The 26,967-nt window shown below is 36.1% G+C and overlaps 1 protein-coding gene across 4 annotated transcripts; it reads right to left on the reverse strand.

Annotated features, from left to right (window-relative positions):
• Nucleotides 1-993: 993 nt before the first annotated feature.
• LOC108027536 (protein apterous) lies at nt 994-26,967 on the reverse strand. 4 transcript variants are annotated; one of them, XM_017098992.3, is made up of 8 exons: nt 25,937-26,967; nt 19,699-19,907; nt 19,425-19,641; nt 11,720-11,859; nt 2,538-2,711; nt 2,227-2,483; nt 1,808-2,004; nt 994-1,735 (listed from the first exon to the last, which is right to left on the reverse strand). In XM_017098992.3, exons 1-8 carry the CDS (start codon nt 25,973-25,975, stop codon nt 1,562-1,564), a joined length of 1,407 nt encoding a protein of 468 aa, XP_016954481.1. In that variant the 5' UTR covers nt 25,976-26,967; the 3' UTR covers nt 994-1,561. The 4 variants fall into 4 exon arrangements, with proteins under 4 accessions (XP_016954481.1, XP_016954472.1, XP_050743142.1 ...); XM_017098983.3 differs by having other exon boundaries at nt 19,699-19,910; nt 25,937-26,964; XM_050887185.1 differs by lacking the exons at nt 11,720-11,859; nt 19,425-19,641; nt 19,699-19,907; nt 25,937-26,967 and adding an exon at nt 3,539-3,779.

The following is a 26,967-nucleotide window of genomic DNA, read 5'->3' on the forward strand; positions in this document are numbered from 1 at the left end:
TTTTGGCCAAAAAATCTCGCCCAAGCAAAGATGAGTGAGCAGGGGCATTATCGTGATGCAAAAGCCATGAATTGTTTTTCCACAATTCTGGACGTTTCTTTCGTATTGCTTCTCGCAAACGGCGCATAACTTCCAGATAATACTGTTTATTGACCGTACGACCATATGGTAAGAACTCCTGATGCACCACGCCATGGTAATCGAAGAATACAGTGATCAAAACTTTGACATTTGATCGAACTTGGCGTGCTTTTTTCGGTCTTGGCTCACCTGGGCTCTTCCATTGTGACGATTGGGCTTTGGTTTCGATATCATAGCCATATACCCATGATTCGTCACCAGTTATGACCCTTTTGAGCAAATCTGGGTCGTCATCCAACAGCTCTTGAGCGATGCTCATGCGACGGTTCTTTTGGTCAAAATTCAGCAATTTTGGAACAAACTTCGCTGACACACGACTCATGCCCAAAACGTTTGAAAAAATTTCATGGCACGAGCCAAGCGATATACCGACATCTTCAGCAACTTCTCTGATAGTGATTCGACGATTTTCCAAAACAATTTTCTTCACTCCTTGAACGTTTTCATCAGTTGTTGACGTGCTTGGGCGTCTAAAGCGAGGCTCGTCAATGGCATCTTCCCGGCCATCTTGGAAGAGTTTGTACCACTTGTAAACATTTTTTTACTCAGAACAGTTTCACCGTATGCCACTGTCAACACAGTGTTTCGGAGCACTTAATTTTATTTTTTACACAAAATTTGATGCAAATCCTTTGATCCATATTTTTCGATAACAAAAAATCGCTGAGCACGCAAAACAACTTGTTACCTTTACGCCTCTCACAACTAAACAAAAAAGGGGATTCAATTGAAACTTGGTACAGAGGTTAGGGAAGAGTGTACCAACATAACAAAACAAAAAAATCGATAATCGAAAATATGATGCCCGCGAAATTTGAAAAGTCACCTTACTTTTTGAACACACCTCGTATATCCTCATTGTGGTGTCCCAGAAATAGTTTTGAGCAAATTTGCGGGAACCTTTTATTTATGCTTTTCTATATGTTCCCGAATTTCACCCGGAAACCATTCTGTGATACATACATGTACATACATACATATATACAAAATGTTGTAATCTTTTCATATATTATTACTATATGTTAACAATATTTATGTGCCTAAATAAGTAAACAATAAAGACTCTAGTCCATATTTACAAAAGAGCGGTGGATTTTAAGAAACAACATCGGAGACAAGTACCAACCGTGAGGTGCTGTCTATAGCCTATAAGCAACTACAAAAATATACAATTCAATGTCCCGTCAGCTTATTAAATAGTAAGCCTTTCGATACGTATTCAATCGGTTTTTTGAGTGCCATGCTAATTTTCGACTGGATTTCTATACAACGGGTCAATACCATTCAAGAGTTCTTCATGTCGGGATCTTGACTAGGACAAACGTGGTGTAAAGTGGCATGTAGGTTTGATGCGGAAGTTTAATGCAGCGCTGGGTTCTTTTGCCAATATCATTTTCTTTACTTTTCCTCTGAGCATCAGTTAGTCAATGTTAAGTGGCGGGGTGCTATTAGGGCCGCCCAATATGAACGAACTAGGACTGTTCACGGAAATGCTGTCAAGGTCTAAGGAGCCCTCGACCTTTTCCAGCATCCCACTGCCATCCTGCTTCATCATCATGCGGCGCCATTTGGCTCTGGCATTTTGAAACCAGACCTATATAAAGAAAAATAATAATCATTATAATGGCATCATCTGGAATGGTCCAGACTAGTTGGCTTTACTCACCTGCAGGACTCTCTTTGGTAAACCGGTTTTTTGCGATAACTGCTTCAAATCCTTGGCATCAGGGTTGTGATTAATGGCGAAGTAGGACTTCATGGTACGTAACTGGTGATGCTTGAATGAGGTTCGCATTCGTTTGGTGCGCGAGGAGGAGCTTAAGTGCGAGCCCCGACCAAAGTCTACGTACTCAGTGTTGAGATCTAAAATCAATCCAAAAAATCATCTTACTTTTTTATTATACCACTTCTTGAATTTTATGAGGCAACCATATATAATCGACTGCCGTCGAATATTTAATGGTGCTAGTATCCAGATATTGTGTTATGTTTAGATCTGCTGTGGCCATAAAATGCCAGTCCGCGTGATGGCACTTTTATGGTTGGTAGCCTGATCTCCAAAAAAGCTTGGAATGAACAAACTACCTATGTTTGCGGTGAACGCCTCAATGTCCTTGGGCTTGCGCTTGCGCGGCCTGCCTTTCTGCCGAGTCGGCTGCGGCAGTCCGGTAATAACGTGAGACGCGGGAACAAAGATGCCCGTAGGAACAATACTCCGACTAGGGTCCGAGTGCGGGCTCGAGGAGTCGTTGTGCGGCGAGCCATACTGGGCGCTGTACGAGTGGTTGGCGCTTATGCTGGACGAGGCGGCATCGCCTTCCCTCGCTATATTGTAGTGGGTCCTAAAGGTTATCGTTAGAAGTGGCATATACTGTAAAAATTAGGTTGTGGCTTACCTGCAGTATATGAGCGCATCGATTATACCGTACTGATCTCCCTTTGTCAGTGGCGTATGGCAGATTGTGCAGCAAAAGCAGTTAATGTGAAATACAAGGTTCCGGGCACGCATCACCAACTCGTTGGAGCTAATCGAAGCCAGGCACCGGGAGCAGCGGCGAGTACCAAAAAAACTGTGGACAACAAAATGAAATGACTACTGTCATTTAAGTTCTATGAAGTTGTGAACCAGCAGCATAATCGATAATACTGTACGACCACTGAACACATGTAATTATATTGCGCAGCTCTAACCCACAGAAGCAGTAATCATATGTTTGGCAGGAAGCTGCGCTTAATAATCAAGGCCCATCGACGGTTAAGACCCAACACAATGAGCACATAAACGCCTACTCATCGTAATTTTCATAGTCATCCCTTTGTCTTGCTATGGTTTCGATGCATCGCCGGCTACTGTTTTCACATTCGTAAATGACAGCTCAAAGATTATCAGAATCCATCCGTAATCACTAGGGAGTAGCTGCTTTCGTGTCAGAAATGAGTCAGTAGCAGTTCGGGTGGAACTCCGAAGATCGGAGAAGGAGAAGACCAACATCAAATGCGCAAGACACGCGATTTCTTTGACATTAATCAAAATAATTGGCGCATTTCGTTTCAGATTTAACGACGCTCCACAGACTCATTCTTACATTTTGCAGCCAACTGCAAACACCAAGCCACTTTTAATTCCCCACGAATTCATCATATTCATACAAAAAGCATTCCGAAAGGCATTTTTATCTTATTTCCTTTCTATCCCTATCCAAGTTCCCGTTACGCATCTGTGTTTTGATTTTTTCAATAATTATTCGGGAAGTGACACTGACATTTGTGTAACGTCTCTTCTTTTTGATACACGTATTGGTGCGGCTATGGTGATCACTCACTTAAGCCCCGTCTCCAGAAACGCCCTTCAGATGAATGTATGTACTTATGTTCGTCTGTACGAAGATGTACGTACCTTGTGTTGTTGCCCCATAAATAATTTTAAACATGTATTCTGAGGACGGCGATGCGGTCGCAGCTACCAACTCATAAAACTGTCCCAGACCGCTGTTTTGGTGAAGTTTAGTACATTTCGAGCCACATCCACTGCCATGACACGCCCCTTCTTCAGAGAGCGATGAGGGGAGGGCGAGAAAAATGAATTATGATTATTGCCATGTAAAATAGCAAGAGAAATGTCAAAGTGACAACGTATAATAAATGATTGTGTTTTCGATGCCTTGAAATTTGATACTTTCGTGCATATACTGAGCTTTTTTTTTTTGCTCTTTGTGTTTCTCCAAATTACTTTCACTCTCATCACTTCTAGGCTCCAGTCTAAATCTCCTATCCAACGTAGCTTTTGTAACCAGCTTACCAACTTTTTAGCTTTACTTACTTGCTGACTTAGAAGCAAGAAACCTTCTTAACAAGGTGAAACGTGGCGCCTGGTGGTCAATACAAAAAATCTTGTACAACATTTTGAGACAAAAAAATTATATAGAAAACGACTACACTACGAAAATTGTGTCATATAATAAATGAATGATAATAGTGATACTAAAAAAATTTTCATTATTTCTTTGACCTTTTCTTTGACAGCTTTATTTTAGAGTCAACCGATTTTTAATAAAATAAATTCAAAAGTCTTAAAGATATAAAAAATGATATTCTCAATATTATAAGATAATGTGCCAAAAAACTGCGAAGCTTAATTTGTGTCATATTGTTTTTCCACTAATTTTCCGATCATTCCTGTGGCAGCTATATGATACAGTCTCCCGATTTTTATAAAATTATATCGGAAATTCAGAACTAATTAAAAAATGTTTTTTTCTAAGCGTAGGAGGTTATATGTTAAAAAAAGACCAAAGATAAGATATAATAATATATATTATAGACGAGTCCATATTAGTCGCTATAATCGCTATCCCTCGACTATGAGATACCCGTTACTCAGGTTAAGAAGGCAAACGTGTGCGGCACACAGATTTAAGCGTTTAAACCGCCTGTAGGCGTGGGAAAATTTTTGTTTTGTTGATGAACGAATACATTTTAGATAAAAATAATTTTCCAGCAAGAAAACTGTAGCTACCACAGTTTTGGCTGTTTGTAGGCGTTAGAGTGGACGTGGCAAAATTTTTCGTTAGGTCAATCGATAGGTATTGATGAGACAAATTCATTTCAGTTACAATTTTGATTCTACCATAAAAACTGTAGGCGTTGCACCCCGCTGAAACAAACTTGCGTTGCGCAAGAAGCCCAGAAATCTGCATGCCAATTCTGACTTTTTTGGCTTCTATAGATTCCGACATCTTGCGTTCATACAGACAGACGGACAGGGTAAAAGGGTATACTAGATTCGTCCGTCGGAAAGTATGTAACAGTCAGAAGAAAGCGTTTCCGACCCCATAAAGTATATATTCATAATCAGGAATGATCGCTATGAACGCTGAGATCTCGGAAACTATAAGAGTTAGAGGAGTCCGATTCAATACCAAACAAATGGCCACGCCCACCCTAACGCCCACTAATGGTTAAAACGCTTAAGTCAGTCTGCCGTATACTCAAATAGCTATTTTTATATACCGTTCGGACATTTAATGTTAATGTTTCGGTAAAAGGCTGTTATAATTATAATGTAACATTTTCTTAAAATTGATGTAATTAGTTTTTAGTGTATTAATAATCGGAAAGCTCTGTGCATACCCTAGCATATTATTGCTCCTACAGGAACGACCTGCAAGGGTTATATATACTTTGGCTTGCTGAAATTAGCTGTTTTTGCTTAATTTAATGTAGATTTTCTTATGAGTGTATGTTAAAATCCATAAACATCATCAATGCCCTACTGGATAGTGCTGAAGGGAAGCGGCGCTCCACTCGAACTACTCACTACCCCGGCTAAAATTTCGAGACGTTACACAGGTCTGGCTGAGCTCTGTTTTGAGGGCGAGTGAGCTGCGTTGTGAATACTGAAGTGGATGCCGACGTGCGGCCTGTCTGGACGCGGGCATAAATCCGGGAACAGGGCGGCCACGTTTTGTAATGTGAGAGCATTTTTAACGCGTTGAGGGATTGCAGGATGATGCTTCAAGAGTCACCCGCTGGGATCTGCTCTCCCTATTACACATGTATAAATTAACAACAACAGCGGATTTCCCAGATTTGCCACGCCACGAACGACAGCAGCGGTTTTCCTCCCCGTTCGTCAGTTATCGTGAGATCATTTTGCCGTACTCCTGCCTCGTGTTCCTTACCCTACAATTCCCCCCTTATGACATCCCGTTGCGATAATTCTATTCTAGGACACCGGCGCCAAGCTGCCTAAATAATAATCATTTGAATTTATGTTTTGTGTGCTTGCTGTCGTTTTGACTGGAACTGGAAGCTCTAAAGTTGATTAAGGATTAATTTTTTTTTAAGTTGAATGCATTCGAAAATTATATTTTATTTTTTAATTTAATCTGTTAATTAAATTTAATCTGACTTTCTTTATTTGCATTTTTAAGAGTGTCTTTCTTTCGGCTTTCAAGAAGCGCGAGCCCACGCTAAATAAATATGCGTTTTTAGTTATATGTAGTTAAACTGATTAAGGAGCAACCCATCATTCACTAACGTGAATCGGATCTGCTGTTCTCTGCTTGTATTTTTCTTTTTTATTCGGGAATGAGCGTAATCATTTATTATGATGGACATTAAAAATTTTAATTATCGAGCGAACTAACCACAAGTTTTTGTTTTCTCTTGCTCCCAAGTGAATAACCTGCAAAGAAGCGGAGGGGGTGCGGAAGTGATAGAGTCTCTAAAGCGCAGTCACTAAAAGATTCAAATAAACGAAATTGAAGTCACGTAGATAATTTTAACAATTCAATAACAGTGTGCTGATTTGTATGGTCCCAAATAATAAATCGTAGAGGGAAACGTAATTTTATGCAATTTTGTCTAAGAGACTATGTCTGGAATGAATTCAGTAGCCTTGCATTGGGAACATTAGTTTTTTCCTAGCATGTTCGCCTACCAGTCTTGCCCTGAAATCTCAACCATCTAGATCTTATAGTTTTCGAGATCAATGCGTTCAACGGACGGACGGACATGGAGAAATTTCAATTGCTTTGGGAGAAAAAACGGTGAATGTGTAAAAGTGAAAATTAAGAAAATTTGAGCTGCTACCTTATGCATCGCCTATTAGGATATTGAGCTACTGAACGGCATGACGTGCCCATAAAATATAAATATGGTGCTCTTTTTATAATTTTTTTATGGATTGAGAGTGTAAATTTTGGGGGTCTTATTTCCAATTGCTTCATCAGCAAATTCAATTCTAACCCAGTTATTTGATGGCATTTTAGTCTCATGCGGTTGGAGACAACCGTTTGGAAAATTGCAGGACGTTGACTAGAATATAGAGTCCATTTTAGATTGAATCATTAGCTAATCTGGGCGTGTTGTTAGCTCTAGCTTAGTTTTTGATCGAATTTTAATTTCTTGACGCAAACTCTGTAGTGGCGGCGTTCCAAAACATGAATGCTTTTCTTAGGTTTTTTCCTCCTCTCTTTGAGAGCTAGAGAAAATACTTTATTGCATAACCCACGACAGCAGAAAGGCCATAAATTAAGTGGTCGAGTCTTCTGATTTTACTTACCACAACGAAATGGTCGCGCTTCGGTGACTTTTCAAATTTTAAGCATTATAAGCTAACGTATTCCATTCGCTTGCATAGTTTTCCGCTCACTGAAGTCAACCCATTTTAAAGAGTTTTATGACGTGTAGACAGAACGTAAGCCCTTCTCTTAACATTTTAACGACCTCTAGATCTGCACTTTGGCATGGCAAGAGCAGACTATACACTATATGTCTTACGAAATAAAAATTATGACTGCTTTTATCAAACACCACCCTGCACTATGGGGACTTTAACCCGTTTTTTGGCATAAATTTGTTAATTTTATTTTCTAGTAGTAGGAACACCCTTAGATAACGCAAAAATCTAATTATTATTATTTTGGTTTTTTATTTACATTTTAATTCATTTTATAAAAAAAAAATCAAGCCTGTCTTTTTTGCAGTAAGCACTGCCTGAATTGTTATACCCCTGCAGTGGGTATAATGATTTCAGTCAGAAGTTTGGAACGCAGTGAAGTCTGTCATAGGAACGATCGGAAAATTGATGGAAAAATAATATGAAAGAAATTATAGCTTTGGAGCTTTTTGACATATTATCTTATAATATTGGGGATATAATTTCGAATTCAGTTTAATAAAAATCGGACTACTCTAATAAATAGATGTTAAAAAAATGGTCTGAAAAAGAATGAAATAATTTTTTTAATATCACTGAAATCAGCAACAATCCTCAAAAATTTCACATGGTGTTACTAAAGTTGATTATTTCTTATAACTGCAAGGGTAAACAAACTTCGGCTTGCCGAAGTTAACTTCCTTTTTTGTTTTATATAAAACTGGTATTTTTATTGATATTTTTGTAAGATCAATATTATTCAGTTTTGTTTTGGTTTTTTATAAAAAGCAGTGTAAGTTCGATTACAAATTTTATTTTATACATATTTGCAGGTCAAATATAAGCTTTGCATCAGCGTAAGGCAGTCTTTCTCGGATAGTGGCCAGCCATTTGACCTTGCTTAGCGCTGTCACCAACACTTAGCAATTCGACACTAAAAAATTTTTTTTTCGGTGCAGATAAGGAATTTAAATCTCAACTCTCCAGCTCTTTTAGTTTCCGAGTTCACAGCGCTCACAAGAATAGACGCACAGGCCGACGGGCTAGATCGATTCGATTGGTGATTCGGACAAAAAATATAATTTAAGAGGTCGGAAATACGTGCGTGAAATTTTTTTCTCCGATAGTTCCTATGGGAGCTATAAGAAATAGTTGTCCGATCCGTCTGGTTCCAAACTATATACTACCTGCAATAGAAAGAAGACCTTTGGGTAAGTTTCAGCCTGATAGCTTTAACACTGAGGGACTAGTTTGCGTAGAAACGGACAGACAGACGGACAGAGGAACAGACGGTCGGACAGACGGACATGGCTAGATCGACTAATCTAGTGACGCTGATGAAGAATATCCGAAACGTCTCTTTCACTGCGTTGCAAACTTCCGAGTTAAATCAGAAAGGCTATAAATGTAATAAATAAAATAAAAAGAGTACCTTATAGTCTTTTTAGTTTCGTTTGACCCAGCGGCACTTAAAATCCGTAAAAACAAGGTCTCGCACTCTGTATAAGATCGTCTGCGCTAGTCCCCGCTGCCCCAATTGGGGATGTCATAACATCTGCAGAAAATAAATTAACGTCGAATGAGGGGACTCTGCAGGGTGATTCGCAGGTTCAAAGTCACCAGAATGATTGTGCATGATATGATCAAGGCGCCCCTGTCCTCATATTTCACAAGATCCGACCCCAACTTACTGTTTTTGAGATTGTAAGTGGCGCGCTGCAGACGCTCTGCTGAAATTCAAAAATCGGGTCTACATTTATTCAGATTGTACGACCTCAAATCTCCCCGGCCTCGTAGCCAGTCTCGGACTCGGGCGCAACTGCGACTCCCAATCCAGCAGTGGATCTTTTGAAATATGGAGCGGTAATAAATGTCTCATGAATCGTTTGAGAGGTTATATGATTAACAAGCGTGATTCGCTTGTCACTTTCTTATGAATTGAACAATTATTTTGTGGAGTAGAATAGCTCACATTCTATCATTCGCTACAAAGTAGTTTTGAAGAAAACTTAAAAAAAAAATCCTTTATTCGTGTTCCTCGACTATCAGAGATCTGTTACTTAGTTAAAGGGAGCAAAAGGACTAAAATGTATTGTTGTCGACAATACCTATCGCTTGAACATTTGCCACGCCCACTCTAACGTTCACAAACCGCATGTGGCGGCCACAGTTTTCCTGATAGAAAAATTGTTTTTATTGAAATGTACCAGTATTAATACCTATCGCCACTCCCAATCTAACACCCACAAATGGGTATATTGAGCGCCTTTTAAAACGCTTTGCTTACGAATCTCCATTTCCGTTTTCTTACACTCAGGGAAAAACACCGTGCTAAAAACAAGTACAAACAGCCTTGATTTAAGAACAAGAAAGGAAGTTTACTTTGGCAAGCCAAAGTTTCTAAACCCTTGCAGTTATAAGAAATAATCAACTTTAGTAACACCTTGTAAAATTCTTAAGGGTTACTGGTTAATTACTGATATTAAAAAAAAATTATTTCATTCTTTTTTTCGGACCATTTTTTTTACATCTATATGCTAAGTAGTCCGATTTTTATTAAATTGAATTCAAAATTCTTAAAAATACAAAAAATCATATTCCCAATATTATAAGATAATATGTCGAAAAATACCGAAGCTATATTTGTTTAATATCATTTTCCCACCCATTTTCGAATCGTTCCTACGACAGCTATATCATATAGTCGTCCGATTTTGATAAAATTTAATTCCAAATTCAGAAATAATGAAATATTTTTATATTCAGGCTTAGAAGATTATATGTCAAAAAACACCAAATCTATAATTTGTTTCATATAATTTTACAACCAATCTTTGATCGTTCCTATGACAGCTATATGATATAGTCGTCCAAAGATATAATTTTTTAAAATTTTTTTCGATAGTTCCTATGGGAACTTTAAGATATACATAGTTTTCCGGTCCGGCTGGTTCCGAGTTATATATTACCTGCAATAGAAAGACTTATAGCCTGATAGCTCTAAAACTGAGAGACTAGTTTGCGTAGAATCGGACAGACAGACGGACAGACAGACAGACGGACGGACAGACGGACAGGCTAGATCGACTCGTCTAGTAACGCTGATCAAGAAAATATATTCTTTATGGGGTCGGAAAGGTCTCCTTTACTGCGTTGCAAACTTCTGACTGAAATCATTATACCCTCTGCAAGGGTATACAAATTGCATGTTTACTATTTAAGAACGTGCTCAATAAGTTCTTACATTGAGCACTTTTTACAATTGCCGCATGTCTACAATTACAATGTCTGCCAGCTCTAATAATTCCCAACTGTTTATTGTCAATGTGATCGATATATAAGGGTCATAAATTGCACAATGTTAATGCCCGTGAGCGGCAAGTCATAAGTAACTTAAAATACTACTATTATTATACATAAATAACATTTATTATATATAATATTAATTATATATATATATATAATACGTCATTTATTTCGTTTCAGTTTCCAATACTCATTTCTATATTTCTAGCGTATAATAAAAACACAGTTTAATATTTGTATATAAATGTAAGAACTATTCGTCCATAAATCATGCCTAAACCTTCTTACTTTATTATTAAATCTTTCTAATTTTTATCCCAAATATACTATATTTAAGAATTATTCATTCTTTATTGAAGACCGAAAGGTTTTTTAAGTATTTTCAAACTCAAAAATTCGTGCCCAAGAGCAGTATTTTGTTCTTGGGTTCTATATTTTCCATGCTTGGCGAAGTTTTAGCACCGAAAACAATTTGTTCAAGCACGGAAAACTTGATAGTCGAAGCACTGTACTATAGCGTACTTCCTTGTTTTCTATTATAATGTTTCTATTACATTTATCTAAGTCCGTCATTCTTATAGCTGCTGTGCGCTGCTGTAGCATTCTCAATTGGCGGATGAGTGTGGTGAGCGGAGACGAGTCGATGAGAAGCGAAACCCACCAGTACTATCAACGTTAGTGGAGCCTATAGTCCTATTTTTCGTCCTCGCGGGATCGAGGCGTGATCAGTTGAGTGGAGCGCTTTTGAGAATGAAAAGCAAACAACAAAACACTTGCAGGTCCCCTTCAGCCCTAGGAGGGATAGCGAGACGAGCGGATGGTCGCAAGTAAGTTCGTTGCGGTCTGCTTCCACTCGCGAATTTGCGATCGCGTTTGTCTCCCGCTCTGTCTTGGAATAGTTGCCCTAAAACAATGACTGGTTTCTGATCTTAAGGCATCCGCGTGCACAGAAACTTGCGTGCTTGGAAATACTTTTCTAGTCAATGTCTTGGCATGCAGTCCGGGCTTTATCTGATTAATCAAACCCAAGAAACTCGCCCCTTCGTAACCGCTTCCCAGAAACTGCTAGCCGCAGATTCAACCGCTGGTCCCAATGGCTTAGCGACTTACCTATAATAATCACTTTTGCAATAAATGTTGCCATCTCGTGAGTAGCATGAGGACTCCCGTTCCAATGGTTGCCGACAAGCGTAGCACTGTAAACAGCTGGCGTGCCATCTTTTTTCCACAGCGGAGAGGTAGAATCGATCCTAGAAATATGACAGAAAATTATTGGTAAATATCATATCGACTATCAGATACCCGTTACTCAGCTTAAGGGAGCAAAAAGTATGTATAACAAGAAAAGAAGTTAACTTCGCAAGCCGAAGTTTATATACGCTTGCAGTTATAAAAAATTAGTAACACCATTTTAAATTTTTAGGGATTGTTGCTAGCTTCAGTGATATTAAAAAAAAAACAATTTTATTATTTATATGACCGTTTCTTTGACAGCTATATATTAGAGTCGTCCAATTTTTCTTAAAATAATTCGAAAGTCTTAAAAATATATAACATGATATTTCCAATATTATAACATAATATGCCAAAATAACTCCGAAGCTATAATTTGTTTCACATTATTTTTCCACCAATTTTCCGAACGGTCCTATAACCGCTATATGATAAAGTCGTCCGATTTTGATAAAATTAAATTCGAAATTCAGAACTAATTAAAAAATAGTATTTCCAAGCGTTGAAACACCAAAGATATAATTTTTTTATATTATTTATCCACCAATGGCAGCTATATATCATATAAATTAAAATTTTATCCAAGTCCGATGACTCTATCATATAGCTGCCATAGGAACGATCGGAAAATTGGAGGGAAAAAAATATGAACAAAATTATAGCTTTTGGGCTTTTTGACATACTAACTTAAATATAATTTTTTTTTATTTTTAAGAATTTCGAATTCAATTTAATAAAAATCGGACTACTCCAACATATAGATGTCAAGGAGAATAGTCTGAAAAAAATAATTTTTTTTTAATATCACTGAAATCAGCAACAATCCTTAAAAATTTCAAGTGGTGTTACTTAAGTTGATTATTTCTGATAACTGCAAGGGTATACAAACTTTGGCTTGCCGAAGTTAACTTTCTTTCTGAATATATATATAACGGGTGTTTTTTTTAGAGGTATAGAACTTTAAGTTGCATTAAAACAACGATGGATTATTCGATTGACATGAATTTGTTTTATTAGAAAGATAATCTTGTAGCATTACATTTTATATATTAATTCTGGCATATGACAGCCACGGCTGTCTTCCGATTTTGATAAAATTTAATTCGAAATTTAGAACTAATTAAAAAATGTTCTTTCCAAGCTTAGAAGGTTATTTGTTAAAAAAAAACGGATCGGACTACTATATCAAATAGCTCCCATACATACATTATAAGCTTAGAAATAATATTTCTTAATTAGTTCTGAATTTTGAATTAAATTTTTATCAAAATCGGACGAATACTTCATAAAGCTGTCATAGAAACATGAAACAAATTATAGCTTTGGTGCTTTCTGACAAATAACTATCAAAGTTTGGAAATAAAATATTTTAATTAGTTCTGAATTTAGAATCAAATTTAATCAAAATCGAACGACTTTATCATATAGCTGCCATAGAAACAATCGGAAATTAAGTAAATTATTAAAAAATTATATCTTTGTTGTTTTTTAACATAAAATAAGCATATTTCGTTGATACGAGCTTAGAACAATATGATACGGATTCATATAACCATTTGTAATTAATATTAATTTGTATCATACTAATATATTGTAGTAACATTTTAATATGAAAGAAAAATTAAAGCTATAGTCCTCTTAAGGGAACAAAAGGAATATGTAGATATATAAGCAGCAAAGCGATATTATAAAGCCCCAACTACCGGTTATTTTATCATATTTAATGTCGGCGGCAGACATATTTAAGCGTTTAAACCGTTTGTGGGCGTGGCAAGATTTTGTTTAGGTCAAAATTTCATCGTTGGAGTAGGCGTGGCAACTTGCGACTAACTTACGCTGCGCAGGCAGCCCAGGAATCTGCACGCCAAGTCTGACTGTTTAAGCTCTTATAGTTTTCAAGATCTCAACGTTTATCCGGACGGACAGAAACACAGACGGACTTGATCGACTCGGCTTGTGATCCTGATCAAGAATATATAGTATATAAAGTATGCGGACGGAAACGCTTCCTTCTACCTGTTACATACTTTCCGACGAATCTGGGATACCTTTTTACTCTGCGGTAACGCTTATAAAAGTAGCGACCCAATTTACACAGAATATGTCGACAATTTGCCCAAACTTCTTGAAGTTTCTTATATCAACCAAACACGCTGAGAAATAATGCCCTAAAGAAGCCAATACCAATATGGTAAGGAAATGCGTGCATACTACATAAAAAGCTGTTTAGAATGCGGAAGACTTTGTATGAATAACCGCTGAATGCGCTTCGTAAAATCGATATTGCGAAAAACCTTTGTCCGGCCCCTCTTTTTTTTAATCTTCTTTGTAACGAATAAAACTTTATTTTCAAATGGTTTTAAACTCTATAGCTGGTAAAGAACCCTGAAAAAATGTAAAAATGGATAAAGTTTATTGTTTAGAAAACTAAATTTAAAAATTAAAAAAAAAATTGTTTGACATTATAAAAGATATGGAGTAATGTCGTCCGATTTTGATAAAATTAAATTTGAAATTCAGAATTAATTAAAAAATGTTATTTCCAAGCGTTGAATGTTAAAAAACAACAAAGATATAAGTTTTTCCTTTTTTTTCCCACCAATTTTCTGATTGTTCGTATGATATAGTCGTCCGATTTTAATACAATTAAATTCGAAACTCAGAACGGTCTAACGGTGTATGTCAAAAAACACCAAACATATAATTTGTAAACATTTATTTTTTCTATGGGAACTATAAGATATAGTTGTCCGATACGGCTGGTTCCGACTTATTTATTACCTGCAATAGAAAGAAGCGTTTTGGGAAAGTTTCACCCCGATAGCTTTAAAACTGAGAGCCTAGTTTGCGTAGGTCGACTCGTCTAGTGATGCTGATCAAGATACCCACTGCAAGGGTTTAAAAAGGGAGCAAGCGATATATAAGCAGCAAAGCGATTTTTTTAACGCCTCTCGATATTTTAGAACCAATTTTCGCAATTTGTTCGTTGGTCGTTTTTAATAAGACCGTTCGATTTTGGTACATAATCGTTTTTTTTTTTTTGGCTGTGGCAGAGGGCGGCAAAAAGATTAAGCGTTATGAGCTAATGTGTGTGTTATAGTGAGTATGAACATATTTTTTAAGGTCAATCGATGGGCTTAATATTAGTTATTTGTCAGGGAAAAGGTTACTCTTGTAGTACAATAAAATTGTTCAAGACACGAGACAAAAACTTCACTTTTAACAATTAAAAGAGCAAATGACGAGAAATGCAAGTGACGCTTTTTTGCATGTTTATATTTATCCTTTTTCCATTTGTGTATCAAGAGTAAATCGGGTTTCATTCTTATACTCGTTAGTCGTCGAAAGGCTGTAGCGCCTGCACCTTTTATGGCCAAACGGCCAAAACGCTTAAATCTGTCTGCCGCCCACATTGCCATTCGTTCCCGAATTTTCGTTTGGGCATGAATCTAGGTTCACTATTTTGAAAACATCCGGACTGCCCGGCGGTGCATTGCAACTGGCACGCACATTTGCCTTTGAAAATTTGCATGCGTGTTTTGTGCTGCTTAAAAAAATGGGACCCAGATCTATTTCTTTTTGGAATGCCTTCCCAAATGTTTCACTAGATGGGGTCAATTTGGGTAAAACACATAGATTTTAAACTACTAACACAGGAGGGCTGAGTACTCAGGTGCCTACCTAGCAGAGGTATAGCGCCACCTAGTGCAACACAGAAGCACCAAGCCTATAGCCCCAACTAGGGGCGCCTCCAGCGGCATATTGGGTTAAAAAGGTAATTTCTGCTAGTGGTATTATCTCATTTGAACTCGCACAAAATAAATTATTTTTGGTTAGTCTAATCATCCGATTTTTACATTTTCTAATGTACTTGGATAATAATAATAAGAACACAATCTTATTTAAAGTTTTTAAAAATACTACAAATTGGACCCTTGATGGGTTCTGGACTTATTGGCCTTTTCGGGGAATTAGATTGGACGTGGCACCGTGTTGAAACAAAAAAGAATATATATATATTTTTTTGCATCGGAAACGCTACCGTCCACCAGTTACATATGTACTTTCCGACCAATATAATATCACTGTGGACGGAGGTCCACGCAGTGACGAAGCTCACCATGAAGGTGTGCGAAGGCGACTACAGGAAGAAATGGAAATCTTTGTTCGATTGCTACGTGTAATATGTCAATCAATTGCATACTACGAATTATAATTTAATATAAATTTGGGAAAAAGAGCGATTAAGGCTTAAATTCGAAAATTTAAAAAATTTGATGTGTTCATAAAAATAAATCCAGGTTAAAAGCACCTTAAAGCCCGGCAAAAAAATAAAACGCAAAACACCATTTTGAAGAAAATGTTGTTTTTATACCCTTGCAGAGGGAATAATGTTTTCAGTTAGAAGTTTGCAACGCAATGAAGAAGACGTTTCCGACAAAAAGTATATATATTCTTAATCAGCATCACTAGACGAGTTGATCTAGCCATGTACGTCTGTCCGTCCGTTTATACGCAAAGTAGTCTCTCAGTTTTAAAACTATCGGGCTAAAACTTTCCCAAAACGCTTCTTTCTATTGCAGGTAATAAATAAGTCGGAACCAGCCGTATCGGAGTCTATAAGTATATAAATCGAAACCAGCCGGATCGGACAGCTCCCATAGGAATAATCGGGAAAACAATTTCGTAAAAATTAAACCTTTAGGGTTTTTTAACATGTAAGCTCCTAAGTTAAGAAATAAGGTTTTTTAATTATTTCTGAATTTCGAAGTAAATTTTATTATAATTGGACGACTATATTTAATATATTTAATATCCAATGCCATACGAACAATCGGAAAATTGGTTGGAAAATAGTATGAAAAATGTATATTTTTGGTGTTTTTTAACATATAACCTCCTACCCTCGGAAATTGAATTGAACATCTCCAAAACATCGATTTATCGCATTTTGACCGAACATTTGGGCTTACAAAAGGTGTGTGCACGGTTTGTTCCGCACAAATTGACTGACGTTCAAAAATTGCTCAGAATTCAACATTCGAAGGACATCATTTAAGAGACAAAAAACACCCGAACTTCCTTTAGAAGACTGTGACTAGTGACGAAACGTGGTGTTTTCAATATGATCCCGAAACGAAACGCCAGAGTGCTGAATGGAAGGTGCCGGACAAGCCAAAACCCAAAAAAACGCGCCTGGAGAAGTCAAAAGTGAAGACAATGCTGATTTGTTTTAATGATTCCAAGGGTATTGTCCAAAAAAAATTTGTTCCACCCGGCCACAACCTTAATGCGGTATTCTACCTTGGAGCATTGAAGCGTTTGGTGGACCGTATTCGACGTGTTCGACCCGAACATCGCGAAGATGGAAGTTGGCGTTTGGCCACTCCGCGTATTCACCTGATATGGCACCGTGCGACTTCTACCTTTTCGGAAAAATGAACTTGCCGATGAAAGGTAAGCGTTATGCAGACGTAGAGGCCATTCAAAAGGCTTGCATTCTGGCGGCCATACGGGGCAACGATCTAAAACACTCGTTCCACATGCTTTTGGACCGTGCAAAACGTGTATTAAAGCAGAAGGAGACTATTTTTAATAATATAAATTGATTTTGCCGATTTTGTTCTCTCTTTTTTTTTAAGTCCTGTTTACTTTGGAACTCCCCTTGTAGCTTCGCTGTTTTTTGACATATTATTCTATAATATTGGGAATATAATTCTTTGTATTTTTAAGAATTTTAACATATATCTGTCAAAGAAACGGTCAGAGAAATAATAAATTAATTTTTTTTTAATATCACAGAAGCCAGCAAATTTAATATGGTGTTACTAACGTTGATTATTTCTTATAACTGCAAGGGTATACAAACTTTGGCTTGCTAAAGTTAACTTCTAATTAAAAAACGTTATTTCCACTCTTATAAGGTTCTGGAGTTAAAGGACCAAAGCTATTATTTTCACACCAATTTTCCGATCGTTCCTATGACAGCTATATGATATAGCCGTTCGGTTTTGATAAACTAATTAAAAAAACTTATTTCCAAGCCTAGAAGGTTATATGCTAAAAAACACTAAAGATATAAATTTTTTTTCTTCGATAGTTTATATGGGAGCTATAAGGTAAAGTTGTCCGATCCGGCTGGTTCCGACTTATATACTACCTGCAATAGAAAGGAGACCTTTGGGAAAGTTTCAGTTCGATAGCTTTCAAACTGAGAGACTAGTTTGTGTAGAAACGGACGAACAGACGGACGGGCAGAGGGACGGACGGACAGACGGATAGACAGACGGACATGGCTAGATCGACTCGTCTAGTGACGCTGATCAAGAATATATATTTATGGGAGAAGAAACGTCTCCTTTACTGCGTTGCAAGCTTCTGACCCAAAACATTATACCCTCTGCAAGGGTATAAAAACGGACAAATATGGATCAGATGCGTTTTCCTAAACATTTTCAAAAAATTATAAAAGATACAAGGAAAATGATTTTTAAAAAATTGTTTTTGCTGTTGCCATTAGTTTTGTTAGGAGTAACTTTTTGAATCAAAAAGTTTAAGTTTTCAAAGCAAGGAAAAAATTTAAAAAGTAGATTTCACACACTCTGTACTCTACGGGTATAATTCATTATTATTCTGACCATTTCTTTGAAAGCTATATGTTAGAGGCGTCCGATTTTAATTAAATTTAATTTGAAATTCTTAAAAATATAAAGAATGATATCTTAATATTAAAAGATAATATGTCAAAAAACACCGTCGGTGTAATTTGTTTCGTATTATTTTCCCACCAATTTTCCGATCGTTCCTATGACAGCTTTATGATATAGTCGCCCGATTTTGATAAAATTAAAAACTCAGAACTAATAAAAAAATGTTATTTTCAAGCGTAAAAGGTTGTGTGCTAAAAAACTTTGGTGATATAATTAAAAAAAAATTGTTTCCGATTATTCCTATGGGAGCTATAAGATATAGCTATCTGATCCGGCTGGTTCCGACTTATTTAATACCTGCAAAAGAAGGAACGTTTTAGCCCAATAACTTTAAAACTGACAGACTAGATTGCGCAGAAACGGACGGCCAGACGGAAAGATAGAAAGACGGCCACGCCCATTCCTACGCCCACAAACGCCCATAGCGAGAACATCTGACCAATATAATTCAGTTAAAATATTTTACTAGCGTAACACTTACGCTGCGTGCCAGAACAAGGAATCTAGATCTGAAATCTCAACTCTCAAGCTCATATACATTTCGAGATTTAAACGGTCACATGGCCAGACGGAAACACGGACATGGCTGGATCGACTTGGCTAGTGATGTTGATCAAGAATATTACATATATTTATAATGGGAACGAAGACTCTTCCTTCTACATGTTAAATACTTTTTCCCGAATAAAATTCATCCTTTTACTGCCGTATTTGATAATATATCAGAGATGTTGTAGCCTAAAAGTGCGATCGCTTCGAAAAATATTCTGATTAAGTGAGGTTTTTGTTTGGTTAAATGTTTATCGTAAGCTAAGACACATAATAAATTATTAAAAAATAATATTTGTGAAATCGAAATAGAGCAAGTATACCTGAATTTGTCGCCCACAACCAGAGCAGTCGTGAAGGTAGCGTGCAATTTTGTAATCGTTGGTGGACTCGGGGCTGCTGGGTGGTCCGAAGGGTTCAGTTTTAAATGTTATGCCCGAAGTCGTTTCGTCGCTCACCTCCGTTCGATCTGTACGATTGCGGCTGATCGAGAATTTGGCCGCGGACTCCTCAAGGGTAGCGCGTTCCGCTGTTTCAAAGCTGCAGAATTACGTTTAATTGTAAGGGATATTTATTGTCGAAAAAAAGTAACTTTACCTTTTAAATGACACAGTGTCGAAAGCATTGCCAAATGGCTTTGTACTATGATCACAAATATCTCGACACAAGGATAAGGTGCATGACCGGAACAATGGGTTGTTGTTATTTGCACCTGCAGCACTGCCACAATGAATGCTCCCTTGATGTGCTACAGGTGGTGTTGGACTTTTCTCCCTTGCGCCGGGCCCAAGAAATCTTGCGCTCTGCTGCTACATTTATCGGAAAAATAAAAAGATATATATGTAGATACACATTAAACAAGAAAGGAAGTTAACTTCGGCAAGCCGAAGTTTGTATACCCTTGCAGTTACAAAAAATAATCAATAATTTTATTAAATTGAATTCGAAATTCTTAAAAATATAAAGATGTATAATTCCAATATTATAAGATAATATGTCAAAAAGCCCCAAAGCTTTAATCTGTTTCATATTATTTTCTCACCAATTTTCCGATCGTTCCTATGACAGCTATATGATATAGTCGTCCGATTTTAATAAAATGTAATTTGAAATTCAAAACTAAATAAAAAATGTTATTTTCAAGCTTAGAAGGTTATATATTAAAAAATACTAAAGATATAATTTTTATTTTATGCTTTCCGACCAGTTTTCCGGTCGTTCCTATGGCAGCTATATATGATATAGTCGTCCGATTTTGATAAAACTCAAATCGAAATTCAACACCAAAAAAAAAAATGTTACTTTCAAGCCTAGGAGGTTATATGTTAAAAAACACCGAAAATATAATTTTTCCATATTATTTTGCCACTAATTTTCCGATTGTTCCTATGGGAGCTATATAATATAGTCGTCCGATTTCGATAAAATTTTAGTCGAAATTCAGAACTAATTTAAAAATGTTATATCCAAGCTTAGAAAGGTATATCGACTCGTCTTGTGACGCTGATCAAAAATATATATATATAACGACTCCTTCACTGTGTTGCAAACTTCTGACTGAAATCATTATACCCTCTGCAAGGGTATAAAAATGTAGACGGTAATTCTATAACCTAATAACGGATTGTCTGCATTCCGATTGGTTAAAAAATTTAGTTATTACTGCAGACCAACAAAAGGCTTGGCTGTTCCCCAAAAATAAATGGAACAAAACAATGTTTGCTTCAATAAAAAAAAGAAAAGTTATTTTCCGCTTTCCGAGAAAGCACGGCGCGACATTTAAGAATCCTCAGCATATGAGAGACACCCAGCTGGTCTTGCACCATCAATTTAAGCCTGAGGCTGCCTCCACGAAACGTCGATGCTCCAGTTGACATATTTTTCATTAATTAGTGGAATAGAAATATTAAATGTTAGAGTACACGTCCCCAACTATCAACTTTTGGGAAACGGGTTTTATTGTCAGTAGAATTTATGACCATTTCCATTTTTGTGAAATTAAAAAATAATTTTTTGTTTGCGTATTGGCTCACGAATTTTAGTTTAGTTTAACATTTACTTTATCTATAAGTATTTTGACCAAACAAAAATTACTCATAATTTAAACATACTTTTTTTAGCTTTTGGCATCAATGGAAAGGTAATTTAACACCGTTTGAATGATACAATACTTATTTAACCTATTTGGTACTTATTAAAAATTTAGAATTTGTGTGAAAATCTACTTCTTTTTTTTTTCCTAGTCATAAAAATTTATTTTTTTTTATGCAAAAATGTTTCTTCAAACAAAAACATTTCAAAACTTATTTTCCCTATATTTTTTATGATTTTTTGGAGGTGACAAGGTCGGAAAGAGTTAGTTTTAAAAAGAGGAAAATATGGCTCATATGCACATTTCTAAACATTTTCAAAAAAGCTTAAAATATATGACCAAAATTTTTTTTAGAAAATTCTTTTTGTTTGGATAAACTGTATTAAAAATATATCTATAAGGGAAAAAGCAGATGTACAATGTTCCTAAAAAATCTCTGACTCAAAGAACATGTAAAAATGGGATTTTTTTTGGTGTCAAAAAGACACTACAAATTGTCATTCTTTTGTAAGATTATGTAGTCACATTGATAGTATTACTCAATAATGTAATAGTGACTTGGGAAATAAGAAGGCCCATTTTTGTGTCGAATTGATATGATTTAAGTATCGAAAAGAACACATTTTCATTTCAAAATTTCGTTTGCAATTTTTATTTTTTAAAACTATTTTTTTTCAAAATAAAGTTAAAATTATGCAATTTCTTTGTTTTTCATTTTTACGATTTTACCTCATAGGCGAGAAAGATAGGAAAAAGGGTAAACGTCTTAACGGATCGTGTATGTATGCGGGATAAAATTCTATTCTAGAACCTATGAGAGAGTTTTAATTAACCCACCTTTTACAACATCTAAAGTAAATTTAAAAAGACACATGCACACTTAAGCCTCGGCAAAATGCTTCTACCAGGCATAATATGATATACATTTAATTAAAAAAATATGAGAAGATTGTTGAAATATATATCAATAAAAATTAAAAGTTTCGTTTTAATAAAAAATTGTTTCCTTCCCAAAAAAAAAAAATCAAAAATCAATTTTTGTTAAGCTTTCAAAGCAGGTTCTCCCTTAAGATATTACAACCGATGTCGTGTATCGCAGATCGAAAGATACACATTTCTGCATAAATATGTAAGCATGTAACCGCCAATTACGTTTTTAATATACACACATATGTATATTAATGTGCCTTTTTCTAAGAATTGCATTAAACCATTAATATATTAATTCCTATGGCAACTACTCACCTGAGTTAACGACCACTAATACTGAAACTTTTAATATTATTCAGTTCGAATTCCGAAAATGACCCTGGATTTGGTTTAAATAACACTTATTTGGATCAAAAACGACTTTTATATTCAATGAAGTATACTTTTGCCACTCACTTAGGTTCAAATTAATCCCAAAAATATGTTCTTTCTCTTTCTTTTAAAATATTTAATAGATAGTAAGAATAATTAGCTAAAAACTCACGAAACTTGGAGCTTAGTCCATGAATGACTTAAAATTAAGGATTCAATAGCAATAACATTTTTAAAATTGCTAAGAAAGTATATTATATGTTTCCTAAAAATTTTTGACTTGTTATACCCTTGCAGAGGGTATAATGATTTCAGTCAGAAGTTTGCAACGCAGTGAAGGAGACGTTTCCCACCACATAAAGGGTATATATTCTTGATCAGCGTCACTAGCCCAGTCGATCTAGCCATGTCTGTCTCACCGTCTGTCCGTCCGTCCCTCTGCCCGTCCATCTGTTTGTCCGTTTCAACACAAACTACTCTCTCAGTTTTGAAGCTATCGGGCTGAAACTTTCCCAAAAGTGTTCTTTCTATTGCAGGTAATACATAAGTCGGAACCAGCCGGATCGGACAACTATATCTTAAAGCTCTCACAGGAACTAACGGGGAAAAAATTAAAACACTACTATATTTTCGGTGTTTTTTAAAATATCACCTGCTAAGCTAGGAAATAATATTTTTTAATTAGTTCTGAATTTCGAATTAAATTTTATCAAAATCGGACTACCATATCTATAGCTGCCATATGAACAATCGGAAAATTAGTGATAAAATAATATGAAAAAATTATATCTAATTAAAAAATGTTATTTTCAATTCAATATTATATGCTAAAAACACCAAAGACATAATTTTAATACCCCTGCAGAACGTATAATGATTTCAGTCAGAAGTTTGCAACGCAGTGAAGGAGACGTTTCCGACCCCATAAAGTACGAGTATATGAATTCTTGATCAGCGTCACAAGACGAGTCGATCTAGCCTTGTCCGTCTGTTTGTCCGTATGTCCGTCCGTTTCTACGCAAACTAGTCTCTCAGTTTTGAAGCTATCGGGTTAAATCTTTCCCAAAAGTCTTCTTTCTATTGAAGGTAGTATATAAGTCGGAACCAGCCGGATCGGACCGCTATGTCTTATAGCTCCCATAGGAACTATCGGGAAAGCTTGGAAATAACATTTGTTATTTTGTTCTGAATTTTGAATTAAATTTTATCAAAATGAACGATCGGAAAATTGGAAAGTTATATGTTAAAAAACACCGGATATCATTTGTTTTTAATTTTTTCCTTAATAGTTCCTATGGGAGCTATAAGATATAGTTACCCGATCTGGCTGGTTCCGACTTATATACTACCTGCAATAGAAAAAAGACTTTTGGAAAAGGTTTAGCCCGATAGATTTAAAACTGAGAGTCAATTTGCGTAGAAACGGACGGAAGGAGGGACATGGCTATATCGACTCGGCTAGTGACGCTGATCAATAATTTATACACTTTATGTGGTGGGAAACGTCTTCATCACTGCGTTGCAAACTTCTGACTGGAATCATTATACCCTCTGCAAGGGTATATAGACGGTAATTCTTCAACCTAATAACGGATTGGCTGTATTCTGATTGGTTAAACAAAATTTAGTTATTACTGCAGACCAACAAAAGGCTTACTGCTATAGAAACGATCGGAAAATTAGTTGGAAAATATGAAAAAAATATCTTTGGTGCTCCTTAACATATAACCTTCTAAGCTAAGAAATAACATTTTTTAAATTTTTAACAATTTCGAATTCAATTAAATAAAAATCGGACTACTCTAACATATTGATTTCAAAAATGGTCTAATAAAAGTGTGAAATAATTTATTTTTAATATCACTGAAATCAACCACAGTCCTGAAAAATTTTACATGGTGTTACTAAAGTTGATTATTTCTTAAGACTGCAAGGGTATATACATATTTGTATTCACTATCAAAAAACAAATGCAATAAATAATTGTTATTACTATCATGAGAAATCATTTAACATTTTGTTCAAAAATACCATTTGGCATATATGGCCAAAAATATTAAATTTATTAATATTACTGCTCAATTCGTGACCTAAAAAGTGTGTGTAACCTAAAAGTCCATAAATAATTTTTAAGGTCATGCGTGCCCTAAAATGTGGTCCACCTTTTATTCTGGTTGGAATGGAAAAGCATATTGAATTAATTTAGTGACATATGGCACGAGTTGTTTAGTTGACTTTAATTATTTAGAAACTATAATCTTTTAAAATCTTACTATTATATATACATAATATATATTCTCGAATCCAATCTGATTTTTCGAAACCGGATCTAAAAACTGTTTTTAAAATTATAATTAAAAACAACATTTTTACACATTAAAAAAATACAGTATTTTGTGCCTGAATCAAACATTTTCGGTATCAAAACTTCGCTAAGCATGAAAAACACAGAACCCGAGATCAAAATACTGCTTCAAACACGCGTTTTCAAGACCAAAAATAATAGTTTTAAAAGTCTTTCGATCTTTAATCAAGAATGAATAATTCTTAAATATAGTTATATTTGGACCAAAAAGAAGAAGGACGAATAATTCTTAAATCAATATACAAATGTTATTTAATTAAATAAATTTGTTCTATCACTTTGGACGGTAGTACACGTAGTGGCGAAGCGCGCGAGAGCGTGCGAAGACTACTACTATATATAGCCGCAGAATTAAAAATCTGCTGTGATGGTCCAATCGTAACGAGTGATACACCAATCGAAAGGTATTGCAACAAATAATAAGATTGCAGAAATTTGAATTAGTTTTGGAGAAAAAGCGGTGAAAGTGTAAAAGTGAAAATTTAGAAAATTTAAACTGGACACGGTGGGGATAAACGCCCCGGCTTTTTCCGATGTACCATTTAAAAGTAAGTTCAAAAACAAGATTTTCTTGAAAGTGAAAAATGAATGATTGAAAATATTTGTCCCTTTGTGGATTGTATGCATCCCATCTAAGTTTTAGGGTTTTGATATATAACACTTTTTGTCATAAAAATTACGGTTTGGAAGATATTAGAAGATAAATAGAGCAACCTCATTTCTCAGCTTCTATATATAAGTTTTTCATTGACTAAGCCTCCAAAAAACTTATTAAAGTTGAAAAATTGTTGTTATGCTATTACCAATGGGATCCCATTTAATAATGGATTTTGAAAAAAAAGGAAGGAACCAATCTAGAGCCAGCCGACGTTTTTATACCCTTGCAGGTGTTTGCGTGGAAGAATTGTAAGTCGAGAGCTTTCCAATCGTATAAGTCCCTTTAGTCACGAAAGTTGATATAAAAAACTTTGGTTTGTTAAAGATGCGATCCTCACTAGATTTTTAAGTCTTTACTAGGGGGTTTTGTTTGATATGTTACACACGTACAATTTCACAGGACTTTCATTAGAACTTACCCAATGCATCACAGGGCGCTCCTCGGTGCAGACGCCCATGTGCGTCTTTTGGAATGACTCGAGGTCTATTTCCAAGGATGATTCCTGTCGAGAGTGGTATGATTGTTTAGGCTGTACTTTGGGTTTTGCAGACCTATTCCGTAGTTCTACGTTTCTTCTGGCTAATCCTATGGCCCTGGCCTTGATATGCGAAGATCTTTTGACACTTGAAGGGTTTGAGCCGATTTGGTCTGAATATAAGCATCACTTAATCGTTTTTTTTACAGATTAGAACCTCTTGTGAAAGCATTTATACTACATTTACTGCTGCTTGTTTAACTTCTTCAGCAGCAAGTTAATTTAAGGAACTTAGGGTCACACATAAGCCTATACGAGACACTCACTAAAACACTTTACTTAGCGACAGGTAAGATAAAAAGTTCCGCTTGATATCGTTTTTGGACATCGGCCGCACTGGGTGAGATATGGGAGATATGGCCACACTCTTCACAAACAAGATTTACTTTTATGTGCGAAACTACCTTTTCTTTTAATACTTTAGACGTTAATTATTAGCTCAAAAAGCTGCTAAGGTCTTTAGTCCCTTGGAAACTTTGTTCGGTCCATCCGAAACCCGAGGCCAATTTGTATAATCATAAAATCCGGATCCGCGATAACACTTCCAATATTGATATTCGTTCTCTCGCGGGTGCCGTTTAAAATAAAAACCGACTTGCACTTCGATTACCGGTTAAAGCAACCGATCTGCTCAGGGGCGCGAGACAACCAGTCGGCACAGTTGAGAAACTGGGAATGTTTGAACTCAACGCGGGCGCAAATCCAGAAGCCGAAACACCACACCGCCCCATTCGCCTGTGCGTGTGACGAGCGCGCTGGTGTGAGTAAATGAGAACGCGATGTCGTGCGAGTGTTTTCGGCCTGCTTACACGCACGCTTAGCGGGCAGCTCTACGCAGTAGCAAATGGCGTCGCTCTCAACTGATTGCGTCAGTAGTTCTCTCCCACTCTAGCGCACCGCTATTGCCAGAGAGG

The sequence above is a fragment of the Drosophila biarmipes genome, chromosome 2R (genome assembly GCF_025231255.1).
Source record: "Drosophila biarmipes strain raj3 chromosome 2R, RU_DBia_V1.1, whole genome shotgun sequence".
Classification (NCBI taxonomy): domain Eukaryota; kingdom Metazoa; phylum Arthropoda; class Insecta; order Diptera; family Drosophilidae; genus Drosophila; species Drosophila biarmipes.